General features: G+C 38.5%; 1 protein-coding gene across 6 annotated transcripts in view; it reads left to right on the top strand.

The window, feature by feature from the left end:
- Positions 1 to 21,737, top strand: part of ARMC8 (armadillo repeat containing 8) — a 115,614-nt gene that overhangs the window by 33,246 nt on the left and 60,631 nt on the right. For 5 of the 6 annotated variants that reach the window (XM_055295295.2, XM_055295301.2, XM_055295299.2 and 2 more), the window contains 8 exons: positions 3,122 to 3,193; positions 4,585 to 4,727; positions 4,832 to 4,929; positions 10,381 to 10,473; positions 16,693 to 16,773; positions 18,957 to 19,032; positions 19,130 to 19,220; positions 21,148 to 21,208. In XM_055295295.2, the coding sequence (XP_055151270.1) occupies positions 3,122 to 3,193; positions 4,585 to 4,727; positions 4,832 to 4,929; positions 10,381 to 10,473; positions 16,693 to 16,773; positions 18,957 to 19,032; positions 19,130 to 19,220; positions 21,148 to 21,208 (715 nt within the window). The remainder of the gene's footprint in view (positions 1 to 3,121; positions 3,194 to 4,584; positions 4,728 to 4,831; positions 4,930 to 10,380; positions 10,474 to 16,692; positions 16,774 to 18,956; positions 19,033 to 19,129; positions 19,221 to 21,147; positions 21,209 to 21,737) is intronic. The other variant, XM_055295297.2, reaches the window with a different exon arrangement.

Raw genomic sequence — 21,737 nt, 5'->3', positions numbered from 1 at the left:
CAACATTAAAAGTTAGTGGGCATGAAATGACATTCTTTTGGTCTACTGGGAAAAAGGGTGTCTGACTAAAAGTTAGAAACACTTTTATTTTGCATAAAAATGTAACATTAAAACACAGAAGGAAAAAGAAAATGAATTTACTGAATTCATTTGTCTTTTCCATTGGTTCGTTGTCAATGCCTGATGTCCTGGCAGTAATGGGAAAAAACAGTTGGCATAAAAAGACATGGGTTGAGACTGGCTCTGTCATTTAATATTGGGTTCTGAAAAAAGCCCAATCCTGAGTTGTAGCTTTCTCCTCTGTAAAATGGAGTTATTATTACTCAAGGTTATGATGAAGATGAAATTAAGTAGTGGATATGGAATGCTTTGTAAATTTGAAGGTAATATAGAAATCTTGGATAGTGTTGTTGTGTTCCCATCTTGGATGATAGCTGTGAGTTTGCATTTTACAAAAATAATGGATATCTAGAATCACTGTAAATAATGATCTACTGACAGTAACTGCTTTGATATTTCCAGGTCAGATTGGCTTTCTTGCCTCTCAAGAGGAAATAGACTTTAACTCTAACAAAGTGATGACCTGGGGGTTTCAGGGCATGCTTCCTGGAGGAAGTGACATTCAGACCTGAAGGATGAGTAAAGCTAGTCAGAGGAAAGTATGAGGGAGGGGATAAGGAGATGACAGAGAAAGAATACTCTCTGGGAACTGAAAGAAGCTTCATCTAGATGGCTGAATGTTGTCATCTGAAATTGATTCCTTAATCCTGTTAATTAATCCTTTTGATTTTAATTCTTCATAGAAGTGATCTATTAGCATTCCTTTATAGCAACAATTGAATAGAATTTATTAATATCTTTTTTTCCTTATCTAGCACAGGTATATTTACTTACTAAAGCCAGAGCGAGAATCTTTTTCTTTAGACCTTATTCCATTGTATTGTGTTCTCTTTAGTTGGCATTTCCTCTGTTACCATCAGTTACCTCCTTCATGTCCTTTTTGTAAACTATTAAGAGAATTAGAAAATTGGTGTTGGACGGGTTTTTGTTTGCTCTTGTCTGTAAAAACATGGCATGGTTTCGGATGTTTGGAATAGGTTCATTTGGTAATGTTAGGGACCACTCATTTCTGCTTAAGAAGAATGGAGAGGAAAAACTGGGGAAATATTAGGGTTGGGAGTTCTGGAATAGAAAGCATTCAGAATGGCACTTAGCCTACACAGACTCTAAGTAGGTAGGGGCTGGACAAATGAATGTACTACATTAGTATGGGCAGAACACATTAAGAGAAAGGAAGACAGTGACAGTAAATGACAAGCTGGTAGGTTAAGGTCCATATGCTGATGATTAGGAACTACAGCCTCTGAAGAAAACAGGCATCCATGAGGATGCAGGAGCTTAGAAATCTCTTACTAACTTTAACTTTGCTAATTGAACCTTTGATATCATATAGCTTTATATTCGTGTATCAGAACTTGCTAACAACCTCAGTAAACTTCATTCAGTTCAGTCCCATAAACAACAACAACAAAATTGCTACTTATTTCTTGTAAACCATATAGAAGATCTGAGGGATACTTTACAGAAGGGTAGGTCAGGCCTGGAAAAAAAGCGCTACCCTCAGGCACTGAGCTAATGGAAGAACAGGCATTCTCAGTATTTGGCTTGACTTGTAAAAATGCCATTCAGAAACTTGTAGGGAAAATCCGCTTTTAGCACATCACTAGTTGTTGCAGTATTTTTCTGCAATAATCAAAAAAGGCAATTGAAGACAAGGATTAATTGTTACCAGGTTCTTTAATGCCAATAAATATGATTGGTGTTAGAAATGTATGCTGACTGTAACATTTATTTGTTGATTTTTTTTTTTTTTTTGAGATGGAGTCTCGCTCTGTCGCCCTGACTGGGGTGCAGTGGCGCGATCTCTGCTCACTGCAACCTCCACCTCCCCAGCTGAAGTGATCCTCCCACCTTAGCCCCCCGGGTAGCTGGGACTACAAGTGCGTGCCACCACACCTGGCTAATTTTTGCATTATTGGTAGAGATGGAGTTTCGCCATGTTGTTCAGTCTGGTCTTGAACTCCTGAGTTCAAGCAATCTGCCTGCCTAGGCCTCCCAAAGAGCTGGGATTACAGGTGTGAGTCACCACGCCCGGCTGGGGAAGTATTTTTTAAACATTTTATTAGTAGTACTGGGTTTATTTTGAGCTATTTATTTTTTCTCTACGTTTCCTTTTGAACCAACCACAAATTTGTGAGCCAAGTGATCAGTGGTAGAGGTTTTCTTATTGTGGAATAGAGTTTTGCTCCGGGTGAAGTATAGAGCTCTGTGTAGCTAGAATAATAAATACTGTGAATATCTGAGAAATGTAAAAGATTCTTTGTTATTTTTTAAATCTCCTTAAGAGATAACTGGCTGCTTAAGCAAAAATAGTAAAAATGTATTATGTTGTTTCTAAGCAATTTAAAAATATTGTATAACAGCAGCCCAAAAAACGGATGGGAAAATGGAAATACATATGCAAGGCTCTTAAAATACATGCGCAATGAGCTAATATCACTTGAAGACTGACTGTGATAAATTAAAAGATGCATTGGAAAACAACAAAGGAGTACAGTTAGTAAGACAATGAAGCAGATAAAATGGAATTATAAGAAATAATATATAAAGAAGTAAAAAAAAAAAGTGAACAAAGTGTGATCATTGAAACAAGGAGATAATGTTCTGTGGGCTGTGTTTTTTTTTTGTTGTTGTTGTTGTTGTTGTTTGTTTAACTCACTCCCTACTCCCAGAGCTGAGTGTGAGGGTGGCCTGTATTCCTTTATATCCAAAGGATTGGTAGGTACCCTTTCTAGAAGAACTCAGTTCTGTACTGGAAGTCTTTCGCCAGTACTCTCACTTTCTACAATAGAAATCTCTCACTTTCTACAATACTTGCCCATTTTACAGCCCCCACATTCACTCTGCACCTATCTCTATCCCTTCATTAGTACTTTAGGTGAAAACAGGTTAGTGCTTTTACTTTGTCAAATCTAAGATATTGCATAATGAAGTAGAATGATCTTTGATTTTTTTTCAGTGCTGTCTCAACATACTTTATTTTTTCTTCCCCTTAATTCAGAGACATGAAAAATGCTGTAATTGGAAACAACAAGCAGAAAGCCAATCTCATTGTTTTAGGAGCTGTTCCAAGGTATGTTTGCTGTCTCACCCCTTTCTTGCCGTTCTTACTAGTTTCTAATGTATTTCTTACTCTCAATTATAGAACCCATTTTTTCCTGTATTATCTCTCTAATTCTTAAAGTAAATCCTATTTTTAAAAATAAGTGTAAGTATTTAAACCATCTCTAAGGAAAAAAATTATAAAGTAACAGAGAATGTAATAAGAAGTGAATGTGTTAATACATTTTGGAAATTCAGGAAGACCTTTGACCTGATGACAAAAGGGTTCGTTAGGTACATAACCAATGTACAACAGCCTGATACTTTCTTCTCCATTTCCTTAGAGCCTTGGCAGTTTTTTGTGTGAGTGGGTAATTTATTAGGAGCCTTAAGACCTTTTTGAATTTAAAGGAAAAAAACCCTGCTTGATTTTTAATCCAGTTTCATTTTAACGTCTGATTTTTACAATTTGCTGTTTTTTAAGTTAACGTAGGAAGTTTAGGAAGTTTAATTTCTTCTTTTGATGACCTAATAAGCTTCCTTTAGGCAGGCAATGACAGTTATATAACTTCCTCTTTACTTCTGCTCCTCAGAGCTAAGTTTTCTGTGCAATTGCTATTAGCTTTTTATTCAGAATTATTTATTATTTTGTTTTTTTTCTCCTTATTTTCTGGTTTTGATACAGAATTAATGGTTTAAGTGTTTTAACTCACCAACCTCAAATGTATACTTTAGTAACTATAAAGCTGTCAGCAACCTTTCTTAGGGGATTTATGTTTGGTATATATAAATAGTGCTTTATGGAGCATGAGGGTCCTGTCTTAGAACATAACGTAGATGGTTATAAGTGGAGGAAGGTTAGGGTTTGGGGAGTATTTGTTTGGCAAGTTGGGCTGGAGTGGAAATGAGAGGATCTCTTCATTTCCCAAATGAGAGAGCTGGAGAAAGAAGAAACTATCCTTGCTTGAGGAGCTGCACAAGGGCTCTGAATATTCCCTGTAGGCTCGATATCTACAAACTGCACCACTGCTCTGGATTGAGAGCAGTAGCGTTTCTAGTTTGAATTTAAGATCTGGCAGCACATGGCATTTGAGAGTCTTCATATTTTGGAGACCCAGCAGGAAGTGGTAGATGACGTGGACTCTGATGATGCTGTTTCTACAGAGACCACTTGTGGACAACTTTCAGATTTACACTTTTTATAAACCCTGAGAATACGATAGTTCTTTTTTTCAAAACCTCTTCTAGATTTTTTTTCCAGATGTTTCTTTAATTAGCAGATGAGATAAACAAATGACCATTGGATTCATATAAACTCAACCAACCATGTTTTTAGTATGTGGACTGCACAGCCTTTTTGGGTCACATTTAGTCTTGTTTAAATTTTTTAGTCTCTTCGTTTATTAAGTTCCTTCTTTTTAGATTGTTGTACTTGCTTCAGCAAGAAACCTCGAGCACAGAGCTGAAAACTGAATGTGCAGTGGTGTTGGGAAGTCTTGCTATGGGTACTGAAAACAATGTCAAGTCTCTACTGGACTGCCATATTATCCCTGCCTTATTGCAAGGTACGTAGGGAAGCCATTTTTGCTCAAGTAAGGTTAAGAATCAGTTTGCAGTGCTTTAAATACTGATTGAAAGGATTAGTCCTAAATCTTGTTTCTGTTGATAGGACTACTGTCCCCAGACCTGAAGTTTATTGAAGCTTGCCTCCGATGCCTGCGTACCATCTTTACCAGTCCTGTCACTCCAGAGGAGCTACTGTATACAGTGAGTTTTAGATGTATTTGAGACATTAGTTACATTTCACTAACAGCCTACTCCTAATTTGCTTAGCATCTTCAGACTCATCATAACTGTGTTATGTAAAAAAGTCCCAGTTGGTCATGGTGGCTCACACCTGTAATCCCAGTGCTTTGGGAGGCTGAGGTGGGAGGAATGCTTGAGGCCATGAGTTCAAGATCAACCAGAGTGACATAAGAAGACTCCATCTCTTTTTTTTGAGTTGAGTCGTGCTCTGTCGCCCAGGCTAGAGTGCAGTAGCGCGATCTCGGCTCACTGCAACCTCCATCCCGCCAGGTTTAAGCATTTCTCTCCCTCAGCCTCTGGAGTAGCTTGGATTACAGCGCGTGCCACCACACCCGGCTAATTTTTTGTATTTTTAGTAGAGATGAGGTTTCACCATCTTGGCCAGGCTGGTCTTGAACTCCTCACGTTGTGATCCACCCACCTCGGCCTCCCAAAGTGCTGGGATTACAGGCATGAGCCACTGCGCCCGGCAACAAGACTCCATTTCTACAAGAAAAAAATAAAAATAAATTAGCCTGGTGCAATGGCGCATGCCTATAGTCCTAGCTACTCATGAGACTGCAGTGGAAGGATTGCTTGAGCCTAGGAGTTTGAGGTTACAGTAAGCTATGATGGTGCCCCTGCACCTCAGCCTAGGTGACAGAGTGAGATCCTCTCACTAAAAATAAAAAAATGATAAAAGTCTCAGCTGGGTACAGTGGCTCACGCCTGTAATCCTAGCAGTTTGGGAGTTCAAGGTGGATATATAACCTGAGGCCAGGAGTTCGAGACCAGCCTGGCTAACATGGTGAAACTCCCATTTCTATTAAAACTACAAAAATTAACCTGGCATGGTGGCACATGCCTGCAACGCCAGCTACTGGGGAGTCTGAGCCGTGAAAATCACTTGAACCTAGGAGGAGACGTTGCAGTGATCTGAGATCACACCACCCTACTCCAGCCTGGGCAACAGGGCAGACTGTCTCTAAATAAGTACATAAATAAAGTCTCAAAAAGTATTTGAGTTCTTGCTTAGAACAAGTATTTGAGTTCTTGCTTATTTCCAAATACCAGATGCTCTCAGCTTTGTAAGAAAGTGAAAGATAGTCTCAGACTTCGAGGAATTTACAAGCTATTTTTAAAAAGACGCATTTTTATCTCTCTTTGTAGAACTTAAGAGAGGTTTATTTTATGCTAGATGAATGATAGGGAGTTCAGCTGACTTTCGTTTGAAATCCAGCAGAGTAGGCTTTGCAGAGAAGCTAGAATTTAATCTGGGTTTTGAGTAATGGATAAGACTTAGAGAAGTGGAGAGGAAGGCATGAGGCACTGTGCTCAGCCCAAATTCATTTCTTCTGGCTTTTTTTTTTTTGGAGACGGAGTCTCTCTCACCCAGGCTGGAGTGCAGTGGAGGAATCTCAGCCCTGCAACTGCCTCCTGAGTTCAAGCAATTCTTCTGCCTCAGCCTCCCGAGCTACTCAGCTGGGCCTACAGGCATGTGCCACCACACCCGGCTAATTTTTGTGGTTTTAGTAGAGACGGGTTTCACCACGTTGGCCAGGCTGGTCTTGAACTCCTGACCTCAGATGATCCACCCACCTCGGCCTCCCAAAGTGCTGGGATTACAGCGTGTGAGCCACCGCGCCCGGCCTCTTCTAGCTATTTTTCAATATACAATAGATTATTGTAAATTACAGTCACTTTACATGGGGCTTTCTTACTGACAATTAGGCCAATATTTTTAAACACTCTTATTCACAGTTCACAGCAGGAAGCTTATTTTCCATTGCCTCACTATACATGTCAGTTTGTGTATGTGTGTGTATATATGTATGTATATGTGAAAGAATCCTGAGACAAGTTTCATGACATAGTTCCACAGATGTAATGCCCTCTGGTTTCTATGCTGTCATTTTTCATTCTTTAAAAAAATGGTGGTTGTGATTATCTGAGCTAACACAACAAATCATATTGTCAAACTGTACACACAGGAGTCAGAGATCTTATCCAGAATCAGGTTTTATAAATATTTCAAGACTATAAGTAATCAAGAGGAATAGGCAAAGCAAGCATGGAGAGGAGACATGTTACATGGCTCCCTAGTCTGTCCTTCCTACATCAGACACATACTCCTCTGGCCCTTAATGATACATAAGGTGGTCAGTAGGTGAGATTTATGGGTCACCTCACACAGTAGGGGGCACCTAAATTATGAAACATTTTATTTTATTTTATTTATTTTTGAGATGGAGTCTTGCTCTGTTGCCTAGGCTGGAGTGCAGTGGCTTGATCTCGACTCACTGCAACCTCCACCTCCCAGGTTTAAGCAATTCTCCTGCCTTAGCCTCCCAAGTAGCTGGGATTACAGGTGTGCACTACCATGACCGGCTAATTTTTTTTGTATTTTGGTAGAGATGGGGTTTCACCATATTGGCCAGGCTGGTCTCGAACTCCTGACCTCGTGATCCTCCCGCCTCGGCCTCCCAAAGTGTTGGGATTACAGGCGTAAGCCACCACGCCCAGCCTAACATCTTTATTTTATACCTTATGGTTTTATGTGACATTCTTCAGGGAGTTATGCCTCATAAATTCTATAGAATGTTTACTGCAGTCGTTCTCAGACTTGAGGTTGCACTAGAATTATGTGGAGGGCTTGTTAAACAGGGTTTGCTAGACCCCACCTCCGGTTTATGATCCAGTGAGTCTTGGGTTGTGCATTTCTAACAAATTTGCAAGTAACTCAGATGCTGCTGGTCTCAAAGTACTTTCTTTGAGAACTGCTGGTTTACTATAAACATCCTGCTCAAAGGATCCCATAGAGGACTTAGTATCAGTTTATTTTCCTGTAGTTCATATTGTAATGTTTGCAAAGAGAGTAAGCCAGTCACCTGTCTTTTTTACCCTGGAAGTTTCTCACCTACCCTCAATCCCATAATAAGGAGAAGTTGATCCTGGCCAACTATTTAAACTCCTTCCACCTTATTCTCTGAACTGATTCATGACCTACTAATGGATCCTGGTGCACCATTTGGAAAATTCTGATCTATGCCAGCTGTTTTACATGAGACAATTGAGACCCTTGGAGGTTAAATTTAGAGTATCTAAATTATGAAACATTTCAATTTTTTGCCTCAGATATTTTATGTCTCAGAGACAGTAGAGAATTTGTGAAGAGTTGAATTGGGGAAGAACTAGCACAGTGTTTCAGTGTAATTAACTGACTTCCGTGAGTTGGAGTGTGTAGAGGCCAGCTGTTTAAAAAGCTATTTGAGCAACTCAGGCCGTAGAATAGAGATGGGGTAGGTAGTCCGGTAAAAAGACAGCAGGATTTCTAGTTTGAAAGCGTGTTTATCAGATGGGTGATTTCGGGCAAATTTTGTATTTAATAATTGCTATTTGCCTTAAACATCTGTAAACTGCAGATATATAGACACAATTGACAGAAAGGGGCAGATGGGAAGAAATGGGATGGAGGCTGTTGTAACTGAGGGAAAGTGAGGAATGTGAGAACATTAGAGAAAAGGAAGGAGGTGGAAATAGCTTTAGGAGCCCAATAGAGGCTTTTTAATCTACCTATTTGCCTTTTCTATCTTAGCTGCTACCTGCCTCACTATCCTTTGCCAGTGAAACCCCAATTCCCCTTCCCCCACTTGACATTTTCCTTTTCTTTCTGTGCACTTAGTATCTGACTTTCTTTGAAGTTTTGTTAAGTTTTCCATTTTGTTTTTAAACTACTTGTGTAAACACAAAGGGTTACACTAACGAACAGGGGGAAGAGATTCTACTTGTAGGGAATCAGCAGCCTTCTGTTTTCCTACTTGGCTTTTATGTATCTTGGGCATCCTTTTTTTTTTTTTTTTTTTTTTTGAGACGGAGTCTTGCTCTGTCACCCAGGCTGGAGTGCAGTGGCGCGATCTCGGCTCACTGCAAGCTCCGCCTCCCAGGTTCACGCCATTCTCCTGCCTCAGCCTCTCCGAGTAGCTGGGACTACAGGCGCCTGCCACCACGCCCGGCTAATTTTTTTTGTATTTTTGGTAGAGACGGGGTTTCACCGTGGTCTCGATCTCCTGACCTCGTGATCCGCCCGCCTCGGCCTCCCAAAGTGCTGGGATTACAAGCGTGAGCCACCGCGCCCGGCGGGCATTCTTTTTTTTCCCAAGGAAAATCCCAAATCTTGTTCCTCCCAACAAGGGTGTTCTTTTAAGTTTTTTTCTTTGTCCTCTGTTGTCTCTGGTGAGGATCCTCAAAGTATGGTCTGTGGACCAGTGGCATCAGCCTCATTTGGAAGCTGACTCGGGATCCTACCCCAAACCTACAGTATCAGAGTCTGTACGTTAAGGACATCTCCTGGGAATTTGCATGCACATTCCTTCTTGAGAAGCATAGCTCTTGTGACGTCATTGACTGGGAAGCTTGAGCTAAGTCTCCTTTTTTATCTGTGGTTTCAGCCAAATACCTTTCAACTTTTAATTCCTTCTGCATTCTTTCGTTGTTTGTTTTTGTTTTTGTTGTTTGAGACAGTCTTGCTCTGTCTGTCATCCAGGCTGGAGTGCAGTGGCATAATCTCACTGCAACCTCTGCCTTTCCGGTTCAAGTGATTCTTGTGTCTCAGCCTCCCAAGTAGCTGGGATTACAGGCATGCACCATGATGGCTGGCTAATTTTTGTATTTTTAGTAGAGACGGGGTTTCGCCATGTTGGCCAGGCTGGTCCCAAACTCCTGACCTCAGGAGATCTGCCCGCCTCGGCCTCCCAAAGTGCTGGGATTACAGGCATGAGCCACCACTCCTGGCCTGCATTCTAAATAAAAGGAAATTCTAGGAGAGACTTGCAGCAGAGTGGGTTGATTATTTTCTCTTTTTCTGTGCTACTACATAGGTTGTTAAGTGTCAGCAATAGGCAGAGAGTGGGGTGTACCTGAGAAGCTGCCAGTCATATAAATTGTCTCGTCTTGTACAGATTGAAAATAGCGAACTACAGTCTTTATGAGAGATTGTTAGTATTTACTGGTGCTTAACATCTCGGAGATCAACATTTTCAAATTTTATTTTTATACAATAATTCTTCCTTATAAACTATTTACTAGTGCATAATGTACTAGTTACCTCACATTTTGGTTTCAGAACTGATTTCTGTCACGTCTTATTGAAATGATTTTATCATGAGGATGTAAGCAATTTTTGAGAGTTATTGAGAATTTCCTGTTCTCATATTTTGCTACCAGGAATGAATATTGAAGCCTCTTTCTTTGTTGTTGGCCTAGACAGTTTTCATGGCCACGTTGCTTTTGTTTTGCACTGTGCCTTAAGGAGACTTGATTGACTGTCATTAAGATAAGAGTACCATAAGACTACCTTCTTGTGGAAATATTTTATATTTTATCAAATATACTCATGGTGCCTGAGTTTCTTGTTGCTGTGTTCTCCTTCCCTAGGATGCCACAGTGATACCGCACCTCATGGCACTGCTTAGCAGATCTCGCTATACCCAGGAGTACATCTGTCAGATCTTCTCACACTGCTGTAAAGTAAGAACCAGAATAAATGTTATCTATAATGTAAAATCTTATTATGCCTTTAAGAGATGTACCTTCTTTGTGTACCCTCCCAGAGGTAATCTGTACGTATATAAGTAGACCTGGGTGTGTTCATATATATATATATATTTAAATATATATAAAATATATATATATATATATATATGTAAACACAAATGACAGCATACCATACATACCGTTCTGCACGTTAACATTTTTCACTTGACATATCTCTAAGGCTATTCTGTATCAGTACATAAGGACCTCTCTCTCATTCTTTTTTTTTTTTTTTTTACAGTGCATAGTATTTTAGTGTATAGATTTATTTATCCAGTCCTCTATTGTTGAGCATTTAGTTTGTTTCCAGTCTTATGCTATTACAAAACAATACTGCAAAAAATACCTTGTATATAAGGCATTTTATAAGAAATAAAATTTTGGGGTCAAAGAATATATGTATTTGTAATTTTACCACATTTTTTTAATAAAGATTATACCACTTTATACTACCAGCAATGTGTGATCATAACTGTTTCCCCTCACCCTTGTTCCCTATTACTGGAAACTGGTTTAAGTGATCTCAAATAAGGAGAAATGAGAGAGATTCTTCTCATTGTTGAGTAAAGTTTCTCTTTCTTTTCTATGAAGTGCCATTTAGTTTGCTTTATAGATTATATGTTGAATGTATCATTTTTTATAACCATGGGTGATTATTTGAGATCTTTCTTAATTTCTACACATTTTCTAACTTCTAACCAAATAATTATCTTCTGATGATATTGTATCATTTATATACATCCTATTATTTATAATACAAGTCGCAAGTAAGGAGCTTTGGGAACTATAGGAAAGAAGGGATAAGAGAACACCTGGAAGACACAGGTCTATGCTGTTTTAGAACAGCCTTTCAAATAAATGAAAACTAAATCACCCGGTTCTAGGAAAAGTTTCTACATTGTAATTTAGACATCTAAACCCCTTTCCAAACAAACCCTAGCTGATTATCACAATCTATTCAGTACTATTTAAGATTTTTGTGAAAAAGTTTTGAGGTTTCTCTTCTTGGATTACTTTGACAAAGTGTGGGCCAACTCATAGGCGCAGAGATATCAAACAATGCCTTATAATCTTTTGAGGTGGGGAAAGAAAGGCTTTAAGAAAATGACAGTTTTGTTGCAACTCACTTGCTTAAAATGAGCTCAATCCATCAAGGCCTAGAATTTTCCAGCAACAAAATGACATGTTATAGCCAGCCTGGCAAGTTGAGGAAGATGTTCCAGAACTGTATGCCTCATTAAAAATTTTTCAGGGGCTGGGTGCAGTGGCTCACACCTGTAATCTCAGCACTTTGAGAGGCCGAGGCAGGTGGTTCTCTTGAGCCCGGGAGTTTGAGACCAGTCTGAGCAACATGGCGAAACCCCGTCTCTACAAAAAATACAAAAGAATTAGCCAGGCATGGTGGCGTGTGCCTGTAGTCCCAGCTACCCCAGAGACTGAGGTGGGAGGATCGATTGAACCCAGGTGGTTGAGGCTGCAGTGAACCAGTCATTGCACCATTGCACTTCAGCCTGAGTCACAGAACGAGACCCTATCTCAAAAAAAATAAATAAAATTCTGTTACTGAGTGTTCAACAGAGCACAGCGTCTACTAGTCATAACCACAGTAATCCCAAAAGGCTACTGAAAATTGGACCTGGAGGAATAACTACATGTTAAGTTATTTTAAGCTGTGAGAAGTTTGAATAATTCCATTCCTGAAGTTACCTAAATAGCTTTCAGGATTACTCATCAGAAACTCTTCGACATAGGGATTGCTCATCTGAAACTTCTCGATGCTGTTTTAGCTGAAATTATAGAGTACCATTAAATCACTATTTTTTTGCTGGAGAGAAACTTAAACTGAGGATAATGATTTAACATCATACCACTGACAGAATGGAAGATGTTATCGGAGAAAGTCACCTTTACTCACCTTTTAATTGGATAAATTAGCATTTGCCACTATAATCAAATAACCACATTTAAATATTCTGAGACGTAGCTAGGCTTCAAGAAACAGTGTAGCATTTATAAATCCAGTGACAATAGTAAAAGCCTAAAATACAATATTAACAACTTTACCGATATACTGACAACATGTCTTTGAGAACAACTGATCCAGTGGTCCATGTATTGTCATTAAATATAAAACCCTTTTATTTTCATGTTGTTCTTTTTTTTGCATATAAGCTAAAAATAAGATTTATAATAGAAGGCCGGGCGCGGTGGCTCACGCTTGTAATCCCAGCACTTTGGGAGGCCGAGGCGGGCGGATCACGAGGTCAGGAGATTGAGACCACGGTGAAACCCCGTCTCTACTAAAAATACAAAAAATTAGCCGGGCGTGGTGGCGGGCGCCTGTAGTCCCAGCTACTCGGAGAGGCTGAGGCAGGAGAATGGCGTGAACCCGGGAGGCGGAGCTTGCAGTGAGCCGAGATCGCGCCACTGCACTCCAGCCTGGGCGACAGAGCGAGACTCCGTCTCAAAAAAAAAAAAAAAAAAAAAAAAAAAAAAAAAAAGATTTATAATAGAATTTTAAGACTCATTTGTAGGGACTCACATTAAGCTAAGATTAAATGACAAAACTTAAAATTACTAATTTGCTTTGGTATCAATATTAAATAAATTTACATACTTTGGGGGAGGGAAAAAGGGAGAGATCACTAAAGCATTTGTGTTATAATATAATCATAATTATATTTTTGAAATTTTCTGATTTATTGAGCAAAAAACACCCACTAGAAATAATATTTGTTGAAATTCTAACTTCTAAACTGTTGCTCTTTCTTAAGTATTTACTCAGATTTCTGAGCCTATTTTTTGGAGTTTAAGACCATGAGAGCTAGGCCAGGTGTGGTGGCTCATGCCCATAATCTCAGCACTTTGGGAGGCCTAAGTGAGAGGATCCCTTGAGCTCAGAAGTTCAAGACGAGCCTGGGCAACGTAGTGAGACCCCATCTCTGGGGGGGGAAGAAAAAGACCATGAGGACGTAGGTGCTTCCCACCCAGTGGATGCTGCCTCACTAACCACCAGGTTCCTGCAGGTTGATTTGGAGAAAGCTGAATGAGAGACCGATAAGTCTCAAATGACAGATCCTCCTCGCTAGTTGGTTCAGCCACTAATTCCTTCCTTGCAATTGCTTTTTTTTTTTTTTTTTTTGAGATGGAGTCTCACTCTGTCTTCCAGGCTAGAGTGCAGTGGCATGATCTCAGCTCACTGCAACCTCCATCTCCTGCGTCCAAATGATTCTCCTGCCACAGCCTCCCAAGTAGCTGGGATTACAGCTGTGCACCACAATACCTGGCTAATTTTCGTATTTTTTTTTTTTTAAGTAGAGATGGAGTTTCACCATGTTGGCCAGGCTGGTCTCGAATTCCTGACCTCAAGCCATCTGCCTGCCCCGGCTTCCCAAAGTGCTGGGATTACAGACATGAGCCACTGCGTCTGGCCCCTTACAACTGCTTTTACCAATTGTGTGTACAACCTCAGAGAGGAGGAAGAACTTCTTTTGTAACAAGTATTAGCTGCCATCTTTGAGGCAAAGAATTTGAGGGAAAAAAGTAAGGTATCTTATGAGCACCAGGAAACAATTATATATAGAGAGAATTGCAGTGTGCTTGATCTTTTCCCTATCCATTGTAAATATAACTTAGAAAGGATATGCCATAAATTATTCAGATCTTAGAAAAAAAGTTACAAGCACATGGGTATATGCTGAAATGATGTTAGTAAAAGATGGAAAACAATCTAAGTGTCTAACTATAGGGTACTAGTTAAAGTTTAGAACATTCATATAATAGAGTAAGGCCAACAGATAAATGAGAAAACCCTTTTTGTACTGATATGAATGATCTCTGAGATAAATTGTAAAGGAAGAAAAGGTTTAGAGCAGTGTATATAGTATTCTACCATTTGTATTAAAATGGGGGAAGAATATATTTACGTATCTGCTGTATAAAATGTCATGAAAATATAATCTATTAGGTCACCTTAAGGCAGGAGAACAGATTGGCTGCAGATAGAGGTGGAAAAACAATGAGGTGCAAGAGGCTGAGGCAGCACCCTGCCTACTTAGCTTTTGCTAAGCTCTGCCAGTGTCTAAACTGGGTTGTCAAAATTGATAAGGAACTTAAAAAGCCTTAGTGTGATGACATAAGCTGAGGCTAATTTTGGCTTATCTTCATGATTTAGTAACTAGGTAAGAAAAAATGGGTCAAATCCTTACGAGACCCCTGTTTTCTTTGGCTCCCCTGCTTCAGTCTTCACCACTGTGTTTATAAGCCAAGGACTCCTTTGTTTCAAATGAGACAAATGCATGTGAAGTGTTTAGAGCAGTGCCTGGCACTGGTATCCAGTATCCAGTAAGTAGTACCTATACTTACAACTGCAGATGATGCATGGACGAGGTGGGAGGAAAGAGAGCACACTTAAAACCAATGCCCTGAGAATGTTAGTATTTTCAGTTATTACAAAAACAGGTTTGCACCATTCTGGATGGATATGTAACAATATCACACCATTTTACTCTGGGAATTTATCCTCATAACCTCAGGATCTGTAGTGAGATGCAACTTCAAATAATGTTCAACAAAACACTGCTTATAGCAGTAAAACATTAGAAACTACCTAAAATATACAATGGGGGTTTGCATGAGCAAACTGTGGAATACTGTATTGTGATTAAAAATAAGAAACTCAAAGTTAGAAAATGTATGGAAAAAGAGAAATTGCTGAGTTTTTTACAGATTATTTTAATAATACATAAAATATTTTGGGATTGTTACCTATAAAGTAGAATATGATGGTTGTGCTATTCAGAAGTATGAAAGCTAATTTCCCCACTTCAAATGATGGGTGTTTTGGCTCAAGAAAGAATGAGCATCTTCACAACAGTTGTTACTTGCTTAAACAGTGGGTTGGAGAAATTGGTTTGAGAGCACTTGCTGGACCAATAACTGGTTTCGTTTGGTGAGCCCAGACTGATAGCCTACCTTTGTGATATTTTTCTCTTCTGAATGATGATAAGCATGAAATATCATTCGTGTGTTGGCTTTAGCTGATTTTTCATTAATTGATTGGATAAGGTTGGACATAAAATGAATGAAATAAGAATTATGGCAAATTTGAAGCTTTGCATTAATTTTAGCTTCTGTCACTTTGAAGCTCTTTAGTACGTTGATTAGTAGAAAACAGAATTGATGAAAAAAAAACCTTCATTTTCCTATCTCTTTACCTTCCTACTCTTTTAAGAACCAATACTTTCTTGTTTTTGTTTTTGTTTTTGTTTTTTTTGAGATGGAGTCTCACTCTGTTGCCCAGGCTAGAGTGCAGTGGCGCGATCTTGGCTCACTGCAGCCTCTGCCTCCTGGGTTCAAGCAATTCTCCTGCCTCAGCCTCCAGAGTAGCTGGGGCTACAGGCGTGCGCTGCCACACCTTGCTAATTTTTGTATTTTTAGTAGAGATGGGATTTCACCATGTTGACCAGGATGGTCTTGATCTCCCAACCTCCTGATTCACCCGCGGCAGCCTCCCAGAGTGCTGGGATTACAGGTGTGAGCCACTGCGCCTGGCTGAACCGATACTTTTAAAAAGAAAAATGAGATAGAAATATGGAAACCAAAACACATTTTTGTTCATTTCCCAGTTATGGAGTGTTGTGTTTCCCACTATAGCGTTACTCAGACCTTCCTGATGTGTTAAGGTAGGTTAGTCTGTGGTCCAGTTCCTTTTACAATTCATTTTTAGAGTTACCCTGACTAGCTCATCAGTTCTAAGTTGTAAGAATGACTCTGCCACTGTTTCCTGTGGGCATAGGGCAATAATGTGCACATGAAATGCTCTATTGCTGTGGTGGCGTTCCATTTAATAATTGCAGAGGACTTGGGCGTTCTGTTTAATAATTGCAGGGGACTAGCTTCTGGGCCCACTTCTATATTTCTAGGAGGTAAAGAGGCAGCATTTCTAGAACTGGAATGAGTTAAGATATGGTAGCCCTTTGCAGGACTAAACACAGTGTTTGCCCTGCTTTTTGAGGTTTGAGTTTATTTAAGCAAAGAGTAACAGGATTCTATACTGTAGTGAATGTGGTTTTCTACGTTTAAGTAAATGTGGTTTTACTGGAATGAGTCATTACTCTTCTAAATATATTGTTGTATTCTCTTTTCTTACAGGGGCCTGATCATCAAACAATTTTATTTAACCATGGTGCAGTTCAGAATATTGCTCACCTACTAACCTCACTGTCCTACAAAGTAAGATGTTAAAAATTGTGGCCAGATTTATATACCTTCTTTGTGATTTCTAGAAAGAGACCCACATATTTTTATTGTTTCTTTGATAATTGTGATCAAAAGTAGTATTTTATCAGTAAAATGTTACAGGGCATCATTTTAGCTATAGAATGCCTTTAAAAAGAAAAATCTGCCCTTGCATCTCTGTTTTTTTTTAGGATACAGTTGTACCATGAGTTCTTATTGATTTGCACCCATTAAATAGATTTAAAATCTTTTTTGGATAGCTACCAGTGCCATGATGCCTTGAAGTATAGAAGCAGTGGCTTTCTATGTCAAGAAAGAATTGAATTTCATATTTGAGACCTTTATTTAACCACAGTGTCTCAGACTTAGCATATTCCCGCATATGCATCAACATTTAAAATGTGTTATGTTTTGTATTTTGAGTTAAAAAGTAAAGAGTTTTCAGACTTAACTAATTAAATTTTCTTTTATATATGAAAGCAATCAGTGTCATATTACCAGGTGTTGAGTTAAAACCTTGGCCATTCATTGTTGTCCATCTACAAGTTGTAGCAAATATTGGCATGTAGTCTTTAATTGTGTAACATTAGAGTTGGGTATTGCAGGAGTTACTTGCAGAACAGGGAAGCAGTCATTTTTGTCTTCTGTCCTCTTGCAGTAACTCCATTCTGTCCTTTTAGTCCTTTTTTTTTTTTTTTTTGGAGACAGTCTCGCTCTGTTGCCCAGGCTGGAGTGCAATTACACGATCTTGGCTCACTGCAAGCTCCTCCTCCCATGTTCATGCCATTCTCGTGCCTCAGCCTCCCGAGTAGCTGGGACTACAGGCACCTGCCACCACACCTGGCTGATTTTTTCTATATTTTAGTAGAGACAGGGTTTCACTGTGTTAGCCAGGATGGTCTCGATCTCCTGACCTTGTGATCCGCCTGCCTTGGCCTCCCAAAGTGCTGGGATTACAGGCGTGAGCCACCGCGTCCAGCCTGTCCTTTTAGTCTTTAAATTTATTTCAGGTAGGGCCTACTAATGTGTATGTTTTCCCTACCTCAGTTATCTAGTTTAGTCTTGGTAAAGAGCTCATAGGATAGGAATGAAGAGTGGAACTAACTTCAAACTAGCCAGAGGCAGGGGAAATAAATATATACTGAGAGGTACCTCCTCTTTCCTGTGCCATGCAGAGGCTAAACCAGTCAGCACTTGCACATCAAGAAACAGTTGTCTGGGTGGCTGTTTATTGTTCCTTTACTTCATCTCCTCTAGCTTCATTAATTCCCCCAGCTCTTCCTCCATTTCTCCTATCTTTTCTGCACTAGACTTCCTTATTTACTATAATGATTTGAAAAACCTACAGGTTGTGGAAAGGGGACTAGTCTGGTAACATTACTCTTCTGCCAGGGTTTGCCGTATTACCAAAGTGCCATTAATACATTCTAGGTTCCTCTTGTGGGCACATGCTAGTGCTGCAGAGCATTGCCCAAGTGAGGGGCAGGGCTTCTTCATACCCCAGCTACCTATCCTGTGAGTGCTTGTCAACCTCAGGTTCCACATGAAAACATCAGGTGTAGACTCAGACTTAGAAGTGAGGATTAGATTGGATTAGAATGGAAAGAATTAAAAAACAGATCTCTTAGGAGTTTCTGGAAATTGCAAAGCATGTTATATATGGTTAAGAGATTGGGCCTTTGGTATTATCCCAAACCAGTAACGTAGTTTTGAGAGGAATAGTAGCACAATTCATGGGTATTTTAAAAGTTAGTGCTTCTTAAATTTTATTGTAACATTGTTTCCTCTCCTTCTGTTCCCTGTCTCCAATCCATGCATAAAAGTATTCTATTTTTTTTATTTACCTTGAAAGCCACTTGGTAATTAATTGTTACTAAGTTCTCTTTGTCTTACCAACTGTATTTTGTATAGTGTTCTTTTAACTTTGATTAGGGATTTCTCTAGTTAAATTTAAATTGCTACTTCCTCATTTTTTTTCTATTCAAACTTAGTTTTAACTTTTATAGTTAATTTTAACTTACTGTATCTTCAGCTGTACAGGTGTTATTGCTATTTCTTTGAGGCCTGTATTTTAAGCAGATTTACATAAGTTTTTAGAAGAGCTTAGATTCTGAGACATTAAAATTTGCATTTGCAAAATTAAATGCATTTTTTTGTTTGTTCATTTATTTTTACAGGTTCGAATGCAAGCACTGAAATGTTTCTCAGTTTTAGCTTTTGAAAACCCCCAGGTATCGATGACCCTGGTAAATGGTAGGCTGGAGCTTTCAGTGGCACCTACATGATTTAATTGATGAACTTTGTAGATTTAAAGAATTTCTTTAATCATTGTTGTTTGTTTTATTTCTAGTTTTGGTTGATGGAGAATTGTTACCACAGATTTTTGTGAAGATGTTACAGAGGGATAAGCCTATTGAGATGCAGCTCACATCAGCAAAATGGTAAAAGTCAGGACAATGTGGGAAGAAAGACAGTGCTTTATCAATATCTTAGAGTATTTTTGGACAACCAAATTTGCTTGCTTCCAATCCCCATTTTATTGTGAGATTTTGAAATTTGAAAGTCAGGGGTCCATCCCACATTTTCTTAAATGGATGTGAGTTTTTTATACTCAGCTTATTACTAGTAATATGCAGAACAGGAACTCTCGTATAACATCTGAGACTGTCTTCAGAAAATTACTTTATTACATCCTCAAACTACTGTCCTTGTACTTCAGTTGAAATAATACTGAATTAGATTAGATTTAACCAACATATACTGTGCTAAGTATTAGCCAGGGAAATATAAAGATATAGAAATATGGATGAGAATTAGTTGAAGTTGATAACCAAGGGATGATTTCAGAGAACATGGCTTCCTCATCTTTCAAGGAAAAAAAAAAAAAAAAAACACAAAATCTTCATAAAGTTTTGATGGTTTAGAAGATATTTATGCAAAGCGTTTTTTTTTTTTTTTGTATTTTTTTTTTTTTTTGGAAATGGAGTCTCACTCTGTCACCCAGGCTGGAGTGCAGTGGCACTATCTCGGCTCACTGCGACCTCCGCCTCCCAGGTTCAAGCAATTCTCCTGCCTCAGCCTCCTGAGTAACTGGCATTACAGGCACATGCCACCACACGCCTGGCTAATTTTTGTATTTTTAGTAGAGACGGGTTTCACCATATTGGTCAGGCTGGTCTCAAACTCCTGACCTCGTGATCCACCTGCCTCGGCCTCCCAAAGTGCTGAGATTACAGGTGTGAGCTACCGCGCCCGGCTGCAGAGTTTTTATTAGCACAATTTCTGGCTCATGTAAACATTCAGTGCATGTTCTGTAATTATCAATACATGAATGGATATGTTGAGCACTTGTTGTGTAGGGTTCTATGCTAAGTCTAATCTTAGTATTTAAGCTGTGGTTCTAACATTTTGGTGAGAATTTGGCATTTTCAATGAATTACTCATGTATCATGAATTGTTTGGTTTTTGTTTGTTTGTATTGTTTTTCGCTTTTTGTCTTTGAAACTGAGCATTTGCCTCTGTCAGTAAGGTAATGTTCTCAAGTAAATGGTTTCAGAAAAACAATATGGTAACAAACCTCAAGATAATAACAGCTACAAATATTTCAGCCGTCTACAATATAAGTAAAATAATTTTACCTATTTGTTTGTAACTTTCTGTAGAAGCCAACATGAGATGTTTTAATTTTTCCCCCCATCTTGCTAAAGGAATGTAATCAAAAAGGAAATTCATTAATTTAAATTTCTGAAGCACTTAATGTTCAGCGCCTAGGGAATACAAATTAACTATATTCTTATTCAAAGGCAGCTTATAATTGTTTTTCAGTAGAACCAAATTATTGACTCGTTCCCAAAGCCACTGCTGTTAACCTCTGAACAGTTCATTTCTGATGGATAGCTGTGTTACAAGTTAAATGCCTCTTCTGTGATACTTCTACTGCATTTGGAGTTAGAATATTCCAACTTAACTTCATTTAAACTGAGATAATGTGTTAATCTTATGTTTCATTTTGAACATTTTTCCCTTTTTATTATGGGAAATTCTGAAGTATAAAGAATACAACATGTGCCCAGCACCTAGCCTAAAAATGTGTTCATCATTAGGTTATTTATTTTTAAAACTATTTGGTAGGTTTTTGTTTCGTTTTGTTTTTTTAAATATCTGGCTTACCATCTGTATTTGTCAGTTAGTTTTCTTTGACTGTTAAATTGCCTGAACCTCCGAAAAGCGAATTGTCAAAATCTTCACCCTCAAGATAAGTGATACTATTTGGTTTTCGATTTTTTAATAAAATCTTAAAGGCAAATAATTTTTCATTTAAAGCTTTAAACTCCAAGCAAAAACTTATTTTCTGCTGTCTTATTCCAGTTTAACTTACATGTGTAGAGCTGGAGCAATTCGGACAGATGATAACTGTATTGTATTAAAGGTAAGCTAATTAATTATCTTTAAAATGTGAAAATTATCCAGTTATGTGTTAAATATCAGTATTGATATTCATATTTTATACATTTATCATTATGGTATATGTGCATGGCATAGAATAATATTGAAAGATAATGCTTTCTTTTCAGTGGATGTCATATAGTTTTTAAAAATTGATTTTAGATGTGTTTTGAAAGTCAACGTGAAATAATTATTTCATTGTCACAGCTTTTCATTTTATGGTAATTAGGAGGATGTGGAAATTGTAAAAGGGTACAATTCAGGTGAAATAGAAAATATATTTCGTTCTTGATTGTCATTAAATTTGTATTACAGTTTCAGAGGCAGACGATTTGCCACTTTAGCAGAAAAAGACTTTATATCATTCTCATAGCTGATAATCAAAAGGCATAATGAAAGAGAATAAGTAGATAACACATGAAAACAAGCATTGTCATTGTGATATGTCATATACAACTTGAATTTAGAAAAGCCTAGAGAAAAGACCAGCCCTAAAAGTCCTGTTAAAACCT

This window comes from Symphalangus syndactylus, chromosome 10, assembly GCF_028878055.3.
Source record: "Symphalangus syndactylus isolate Jambi chromosome 10, NHGRI_mSymSyn1-v2.1_pri, whole genome shotgun sequence".
NCBI classification, from domain to species: Eukaryota; Metazoa; Chordata; class Mammalia; order Primates; family Hylobatidae; genus Symphalangus; species Symphalangus syndactylus.
This window is presented reverse-complemented; position numbering and strand designations above follow the sequence as displayed.